The sequence below is a fragment of the Zea mays genome, chromosome 8 (genome assembly GCF_902167145.1).
Source record: "Zea mays cultivar B73 chromosome 8, Zm-B73-REFERENCE-NAM-5.0, whole genome shotgun sequence".
Taxonomy (NCBI): Eukaryota; Viridiplantae; Streptophyta; class Magnoliopsida; order Poales; family Poaceae; genus Zea; species Zea mays.
The window spans coordinates 113,245,138-113,254,155 of NC_050103.1; the positions used below are offsets into that span (position 1 = coordinate 113,245,138).

Here is a 9,018-nt window from a genome sequence, read left to right on the forward strand (position 1 = left end):
ATGAACAACAAGATCTTCACTCAATCATATCCAATTTACCTGAATTGAGATTAAAATGAACAACAAGATCTTGACTCAATCTCATCCAATCCATACGAATTAAGATTAAAATGAACAGCAAGATCTTTGAATCCATTTGCTGGTTGTTGAGGGTATGATATTTCCCCGAGCGATGATAGCATAAATACTGCTTCAAAAAAAATTATGCTATGTACATCCAATTTCATCCGGAAGATAAAAAATACCATATCGTACAACAATATACGTGAAAAAAAATCACGTCCAACGTATAGCATTCTCTAGTTTTCTACTACATAGCTAACTAATAGCCTAAACAAATCCTTTACAGAACCCAGCCCTCTTAAAAAATTCCTTGGGAGGAAAAGTAAAAAAAAAAGCAAAGCCCAGCAACAATTTCTACATCCCACAATCCCACCAGGGTAACAGCAACCCTCTCCTATTAATTACCTTGGTCAATATATGCATCATGCTTGTAGGTAACGAACTATTTTACAGAAAACAAGCATGAACCGTGCTCACTGCCCTGGGGGCCCGACGGTCGTCAGATGTCTCCATTGAGCAGCGGCTCGTGCGTCTTGTACACCATGAACAGCGACTCGTACACGAAGCCGGCCAGGGACCCGCCGAGCAGCGGGCCGATCCAGTAGACCCAGTGGTTGGTCCAGACCCCGGTGGCCATGGCGGGACCGAAGGACCGCGCCGGGTTCATGGACGCGCCGGTGAAGTTGCCGCCGGCGAGGCTGTTGGCGCCGACTATGAGCCCCGTCAGCAGCGGGCCGATGGTCCGGACCTGGCTCCGCGGGTCCAGGATCATGGCGTAGGTGACGAAGAGCAGCGAGAAGGTGAGGATCACCTCCATCACCAGGCCCTGCATCGGGCTGATGCCAGCGCCCAGGGCGTGCACCGGGGTCACCTGCATTTTTCACATTTTTGGTCAGCACTGCAAGCTTTGCTGTTGCTGCTGGACTAGTGTAGCTTCCGTTCTTAATTCATGGTGGAAAAAGTGACGTTAAACAAGTTTTAGTGAGTTCACGGCTGCCACAGCAGATAAGCATGATTTAGTCCATCTCTTAAATCATGGTGTGGACCTTTGTTCTTGAATATTTGTCGTTCACTAGTTTATTTTCGAACTAAACTGCGACAAATAAAAAAAAGAACGGAGGGAGTATTTGACTGGTAACTTCACCAGCAACTGTTATGCAAATCAATACTTGGTGATCACCAAATCTGAGCAGCTGATTAGATACAATCTATGGTCCTATATGCAGAGTAGCCAGAGCATGTTGAAACTGACCCTCAACTGTACAAGCATTCATGTAAACCTTTTACCTTTTTCTTCTTCTACATGGACGCGTTCATGACAATTGTCAAGCTCACAGTAAGATAAGACTCTATTGGCATCCAGTTTATTATATGTTGTTATGCACATTCTGAACTTAACACATACATATCGAAGTTTGTCATGTTTAGCTTGTGCCCGAGACTTATGTCAAGCATGATGCTCCACATATACCTTGTGTGGGGAGCATTTGTTAGTTTGTAGTTATTTTTTTACCAAACAGTAGACAGAAAAACCTCAGTTTTATTTTTTTTCCTACTTCCAGCACAGAGGCTCTCACCCATTCGAGCCCAGCCCAAGTTGATCTGAGACAGACAAGCATGGCCGGCCAAAATTTTCCCCCACATCCTTTTTGACCGCGTCGAATCATCAAGGACAGCCGTAATTACACACGCAGAGCAAAAAAAAAAAAAAATGCGGTACTCCTAGATGAGATCCATGGATCGGCGCGGGTGGAAGTGGACGTACCATGCCGCCGCTGAGGTAGCGGAGGAGGATGCAGGCGAGGGAGGACGCCAGCAGCTGGGCGGCGACGTACAGCAGCGCCCGGAGCTTGGTGATGTGGCCGCGAACCAAGATCCCCACCGTCACCGCGGGGTTGAGGTGGCCGCCGGAGACGTGGAAGCCGGCCGTCACCAGGACGCCAGCGGCCAGCGCGTGCGCGATAGCCACCGCCGCCAGCGTCGCCATCGGCATAGCCTCCCCGGGCTTCCCGCCGGCCCCTGTGCACCAGCACCATAGAAAAGATTAGTTTGATTATGCGGGGGAGAAAAAAAAGGTGATCTTTATTTTTTTTTCGTGGCCAGAGCCCAGTGAGGAATCAAATAAAAATACAAGGACATAGAAGACCGGATAGGAAGAGCCGGAGAGGGGACAGCTCTGGCGGATGCATGGGGTGGGGGTACGTACCGGCGGCCATGGAGGCGGAGACGCCGGTGAAGACGAAGAGGAAGGTGAGGACGAGCTCGGCCAGCACGGCGCGCACGCAGCCGACGTCCGGCGCCGGCGCCTCGTGGTGGTCGAACGAATCGACCAGCTTGTTGACGAGCTTCGCCATGGATGGACGAATTATTGCGAGGAGCCCTGTTGTTCCTGGCGGGGAGGGGAAAGCGGGTGGGGTAAAAGCTCCGGTTGTTTCTGTTCCTTGGAGGGAAAAGGACTCGGAAAAGCGCAGGGAGATATTTTGGAAGACTGGAGGAGGGAGAGGGGAGTGGGACATGGTCTCCGGCTGAGTGGCGCCTCGGTTGTTTTTATAGAGAGAGAGAAAAAAAAAAAGGAGCAAGGAAAACTACTTGGTGCCAGGAGGCGTGGGGGCAAACTGGTCCAGTTGTTTCGTGGTGTGGGGTGTCGCCATCTCTCTCAGCCAGGAAAAGCTGTGGCAGCCTGCACTCTCGAGTGACAGTGTGCTGGTTCGTTCGCCGACGACCCGATTGATTTGGCCGGCAAAGTTTATAATCGGCGGCTCAGGTTCAAGCCTGCAGCGCGCCTTTGTACGTCTTCCTATTTTTCCAATAATAGTTTTTGGAACGTGCCTACAAGTCGCGCGCAACGATGCATTAGCACACTGTTAGTACTGTTGTGGAATTCGTCGATCCCTTGTCGCCCATTTCTTTTCGTCAATTATCAAGCCGCAAAGTACGTCTTCTCGGTCCAAACTTTTATTGCTCATCCGTCTTGATTTATAATCTGTTTGATTTTTTTACCAACTTTAATCGGCTCGGTACTGTGAGTAAAGAACCACAAAAGAGACTTGTTTATTGATGGCGCATGTTGCACGTTATGTAGCTGTACAATCTTACCCAAAGTAACTTTAGATCGACCGTACTAATACCATGAACAGAAGCACATGAGTCGTCCCCCATAAAAAATGAGGCATCATTTGTAGCCTGGTAAGAGGAAATAGATATATAACAGTAAAAACATGAATGTTGGCCCCTTATTAACTCACCATTCAGTAGATTGATATATTGGAAAAACAGTATATGTATTATCATACTATGTTGCTCTAGCATTGCTCACAGTCATATTGATAAAATTATTCTATCCTTATTGACTTTTCTTACAACCCTTGCTACCATGGTATTTTTTTCGTGAAGTGCCAAGTCTTCCTACGAACATAGCAGATGATATCTTTTATGTTTATCCTCTTAGCATTTTTTCGTGAAGTTTCAATCTTTAGATTTCCCTTTGTTTTTCTAGCAAGTTGTATGACCTAAGCACTGAACTATGCCTCACGTGTTTTGGGTGCATCGTCCTTTATGCAAGCCTTTTCATCAACATCAACAGAGGCTAATAGATTCTCAATGGATTTGTTTTCCCTCCTATATTTCAGAACTGTTGCAGAATCCCTCCAAGTTGGAGGTAATTTGGCAATGATACCCTCTACCACAAATACATCAGACAAGACACATCCAAGTTGCTGCAGCTCACAAAAAATGAGTTGTATATTATGAGTTTGCTCAACCACATAGCCGGTTGTCAACTTTATTGTAGTTATGATAATACTCGAAGATGATGCAGTAAGAACAATATCATCAACATATAGTAGGAGAAAAGCCACATCAGCACCTCTGTAGTAGATGAACAGCGACGTGTCAGACTTGGCCTCAACAAACCCAAGAGAGGTGATGTGAGAGGCAAAGCGATTGTGCCAGGCGCGAGGAGCTTGCTTCAACCCATAGAGTGACTTGTTCAGACGGCAGACATGATTGGGCTTGGTGGAGTCAACAAACCCAGTAGGCTGGACGTAGGGATGGCAATTTTACCCGCGGGTTCGGATATCCGTCGGATATCCGACCCGTTGGGTACGGGTTCGGGCACGAAATTTGACCTGTGGGTCTTACCCGTACCCGACCCGATTTTATTACGGGTCAGGTACGAATTTGATTTCTTACTGAAAGTCGCCTAGAGGGGGGGGGTGAATAGGACGAACCTGAAATTTACAAAGTCAATCACAACTACAAGTCGGGTTAGCGTTAGAAATATAATCGAGTCCGCGAGAGAGGGTGCAAAACAAATCGCAAGCGAATAAGAAGTGTGACACGCGGATTTGTTTTACCGAGGTTCGGTTCTCGCAAACCTACTCCCCATTGAGGAGGCCACAAAGGCCGGGTCTTTTTCAACCCCTTCCCTCTCTCAAACGGTCCCTCGGACCGAGTGAGCTTTCTCTTCTCAAATCAACCGGGAACAAAACTTCCCCGTAAGGACCACCACACAATTGGTGTCTCTTGCCTTGGTTACAATTGAGTATTGATTTCAAGAAAGAATGAGAAAGAAGAAAGCGATCCAAGCGCAAGAGCTCAAAAGCACACAACAAATCACTCTCACTAGTCACTAAAGCTTTTGTGGAATTGGGAGAGGATTTGATCACTTGGGTGTATCTTGTATTGAATGTCTAGCTCTTGTAAGTGGTTGGAAGGTTGAAAACTTGGATGACTTGAATGTGGGGTGGTTGGGGGTATTTATAACCCCAACCACCAAACTAGCCGATTGGTGGGGCTGTCTGTCGCATGGTGCATCGGACAGTCCGGTGCACACCGGACAGTGTCCGGTGCGCCAGCCACGTCACCAGGCCGTTGGGTTCCGACCGTTGGAGCTCTGACTGCTGGGCCCGCCTTGATGTCCGGTGGCTCACCGGACATGTACTGTAGAGTGTCCGGTGCGCCACATCGTGCGTGCCTGACTTCTGCGCGCTCTGGCGCGCATTTAACACTTCTGCAGGTGACCGTTGGCGCGAAGTAGTCGTTGCTCCGCTGGCTCACCGGACATGTCCGGTGAATTATAGCGGAGCGAATTCCCGAAGCTGGCGAGTTCCAAAGTCGCTCTCCCCTGGGGCACCGGACACTGTCTGGTGTACACCGGACAGTCCGGTGAATTATAGCGGAGCGCCTTTGGATTTTCCCGAAGGTGAAGAGTTCAGCGTGAAGTCCCCTGGTGCACCGGACACTGTCCAGTGTTGCACCGGACACTGTCCGGTGCGCCAGACTAGGGCACACTTCGGTTATCCCTTGCTCTCTTTGTTGAACCCAATTCTTGTTCTTTTTATTGGCTAAGTGTGAACCTTTGACACCTGTATAACTTATACACTGGAGCAAACTAGTTAGTCCAATTATTTGTGTTGGGCAATTCAACCACCAAAATAAATTAGGAAAATAGGTGTATGCATAATTCTCTTTCAATCTCCCCCTTTTTGGTGATTGATGCCAACACAAACCAAAGCAAATATGGAAGTGCATAATTGAACTAGTTTGCATAATGTAAGTGCAAAGATTGCTTGGAATTGAGCCAATATAAACACTTATAAGATGCGCATGGATTGTTTCTTCATTTTCAACATTTTGGACCACGCTTGCACCACATGTTTTGTTTTTTTTGCAAATTCTTTTGTAAATCCTTTTCAAAGTTCTTTTGCAAATAGTCAAAGGTAAATGAATAAGATTTTGCGAAGCATTTTCAATATTTGAAATTTTCTCCCCCGGTTTCAAATGCTTTTCTTTTGACTTGAACAAAACTCCCCCTAAATGAAATCCTCCTCTTAGTGTTCAAGAGGGTTTTAAGATATTGATTTTGAAAATACTATTCTCTCCCCTTTTTGAACACAAGAAGATACCAAATTGAAAAATCATACCAATTGAAAAATTCGTTTTAAAATTAGGTGGTGGTGCGGTCCTTTTGCTTTGGGCTCATACTTTCTCCCCCTTTGGCATGAATCGCCAAAAAGGAGTCATTAGAGCCCTCTTAACTACTTTCTCCCCTTTGGCAAATAAAATACGAGTGAAGATTATACCAAAGACGGAGAGTTGCTCGGAGAGACGGCGAAGGATGAGTTACGGAGTGGAAGCCTTTGTCTTCGCCGAAGACTCCAATTCCCTTTCAATACACCTATGACTTGGTTTGAAGTAGACTTGAAGACACATTAGTCATAGCATATGAAAGAGACATGATCAAAGGTATATGAATGAGCTATGTGTGCAATTCAACAAAAGAAGTTCCTAGAATTAAGAATATTTAGCTCATGCCTAAGTTTGTTAAATGTTTGTTCATCAAGAGGCTTGGTAAAGATATCGGCTAATTGATCTTTAGTGTTAATATATCAAATCTCGATATCTCCCTTTTGTTGGTGATCCCTTAAAAAGTGATACCGAATGGCTATGTGTTTAGTGCGGCTATGCTCGACGGGATTATCCGCCATGCGGATTGCACTCTCATTATCACATAGAAGAGGAACTTTGGTTAATTTGTAACCGTAGTCCCTAAGGGTTTGCCTCATCCAAAGTAGTTGCGCGCAACAATGGCCTGCGGCAATGTACTCGGCTTCGGCGGTAGAAAGAGCTACTGAATTTTGCTTCTTTGAAGCCCAAGACACCAAGGATCTTCCCAAGAACTGGCAAGTCCCCGATGTGCTCTTTCTATTAATCTTACACCCCGCCCAATCGGCATCCGAATAACCAATCAAATCAAATGTGGATCCCCTAGGATACCAAAGCCCAAACTTAGGAGTATAAACTAAATATCTCAAGATTCGTTTTACGGCCGTAAGGTGAGCTTCCTTAGGGTCGGCTTGGAATCTTGCACACATGCATACGGAAAGCATAATATCTGGTCGAGATGCACATAAATAGAGTAAAGAGCCTATCATTGACCGGTATACCTTTTGATCCACGGACTTACCTTCCGTGTCGAGGTCGAGATGCCCATTGGTTCCCATGGGTGTCTTGATGGGTTTGGCATCCTTCATCCCAAACTTGCTTAGGATATCTTGAGTATACTTCGTTTGGCTTAGGAAGGTGCCCTCTTGGAGTTGCTTCACTTGAAATCCCAAGAAATACTTCAACTCCCCCATCATTGACATCTCGAATTTTTGTGTCATGATCCTACTAAACTCTTTGCATGTAGATTCGTTAGTAGACCCAAATATAATATCATCAACATAAATTTGGCATACAAACAAATCATTTTCAAGTGTTTTGGTAAAGAGTGTAGGATCAGCTTTTCCGACTTTGAATCCATTAGTGATAAGGAAATCTCTTAGGCATTCATACCATGCTCTTGGGGCTTGCTTGAGCCCATATAGCGCCTTAGAGAGTTTGTAAACATGGTTAGGGTACTCACTATCTTCAAAGCCGTGAGGTTGCTCAAAATAGACCTCTTCCTTGATTGGTCCATTGAGGAAGGCACTTTTCACGTCCATTTGATAAAGCTTGAAGCCATGGTAAGTAGCATAGGCTAATAATATACGAATTGACTCAAGCCTAGCTACGGGTGCATAGGTTTCACCGAAATCCAAACCTTCGACTTGGGAGTATCCCTTGGCCACAAGTCGGGCTTTGTTCCTTGTCACCACACCATGCTCATCTTGCTTGTTGCGGAAGACCCATTTGGTTCCTACAACATTTTGATTAGGACGTGGAACCAAATGCCATACCTCGTTCTTAGTGAAGTTGTTGAGCTCCTCTTGCATCGCCACCACCCAATCGAATCTTGTAGTGCTTCCTCTACCCTGTGTGGCTCAATAGAGGAAACAAAAGAGTAATGCTCACAAAAATGTGCAACACGAGATCTAGTAGTTACCCCCTTGTGAATGTCGACGAGGATGGTGTCGACGGGGTGATCTCGTTGGATTGCTTGGTGGACTCTTGGGTGTGGCAGCCTTGGTTCTTCATCCTCCTTGTCTTGATCATTTGCATCTCCCCCTTGATCATTGCCGTCATCTTGAGGTGGCTCATTTGCTTGATCTTCTCCTTCATCAACTTGAGCCTCATCCTCATTTTGAGTTGGTGGAGATGCTTGCGTGGAGGAGGATGGTTGATCTTGTGCATTTGGAGGCTCTTCGGATTCCTTAGGACACACATCCCCAATGGACATGTTCCTTAGCGCGATGCACGGAGCCTCTTCATCACCTATCTCATCAAGATCAACTTGCTCCACTTGAGAGCCGTTAGTCTCATCAAACACAACGTCACAAGAAAGTTCAACTTGTCCAGAGGACTTGTTAAAGACTCTATATGCCCTTGTGTTTGAATCATATCCTTGTAAAAAGCCTTCTACAGTCTTAGGAGCAAATTTAGATTTTCTACCTCTTTTAACAAGTATAAAACATTTGCTACCAAAGACTCTAAAATATGAGATATTGGGCTTTTTACCGGTTAGGAGTTCGTATGATGTCTTCTTGAGAATTCGGTGTAGATATAACTGGTTGATGGCGTAGCAAGCGGTGTTGACCGCCTCCGCCCAAAACCGATCCGAAGTCTTGTACTCATCAAGCATGGTTCTTGCCATGTCCAATAGAGTTCTATTCTTCCTCTCCACTACACCATTTTGTTGTGGCGTGTAGGGAGAGAAGAACTCATGCTTGATGCCCTCCTCCTCAAGGAAGCCTTCAATTTGAGAGTTCTTGAACTCCGTCCCGTTGTCGCTTCTTATTTTCTTGTTCCTTAAGCCGAACTCATTTTGAGTCCGTCTCAAGAATCCCTTTAAGGTTTCTTGGGTATGAGATTTTTCCTGCAAAAAGAACACCCAAGTGAAGCGAGAATAATCATCGACAATAACTAGACAGTACTTACTCCCGCCGATGCTTATGTAAGCTATCGGGCCGAATAGATCCATGTGCAGGAGCTCTAGTGGCCTGTCAGTCGTCATGATGTTCTTGTGTGGATGGT

General features: G+C 45.9%; 1 protein-coding gene across 1 annotated transcript; it reads right to left on the reverse strand.

Annotated features, from left to right (window-relative positions):
- Positions 1–264: 264 nt before the first annotated feature.
- LOC103635714 (aquaporin TIP4-2-like) lies at positions 265–2,583 on the reverse strand. The gene is made up of 3 exons (NM_001111564.2): positions 2,270–2,583; positions 1,829–2,082; positions 265–934 (listed from the first exon to the last, which is right to left on the reverse strand). Exons 1-3 carry the CDS (start codon positions 2,577–2,579, stop codon positions 563–565), a joined length of 936 nt encoding a protein of 311 aa, NP_001105034.2. The 5' UTR covers positions 2,580–2,583; the 3' UTR covers positions 265–562.
- Positions 2,584–9,018: the final 6,435 nt, after the last annotated feature.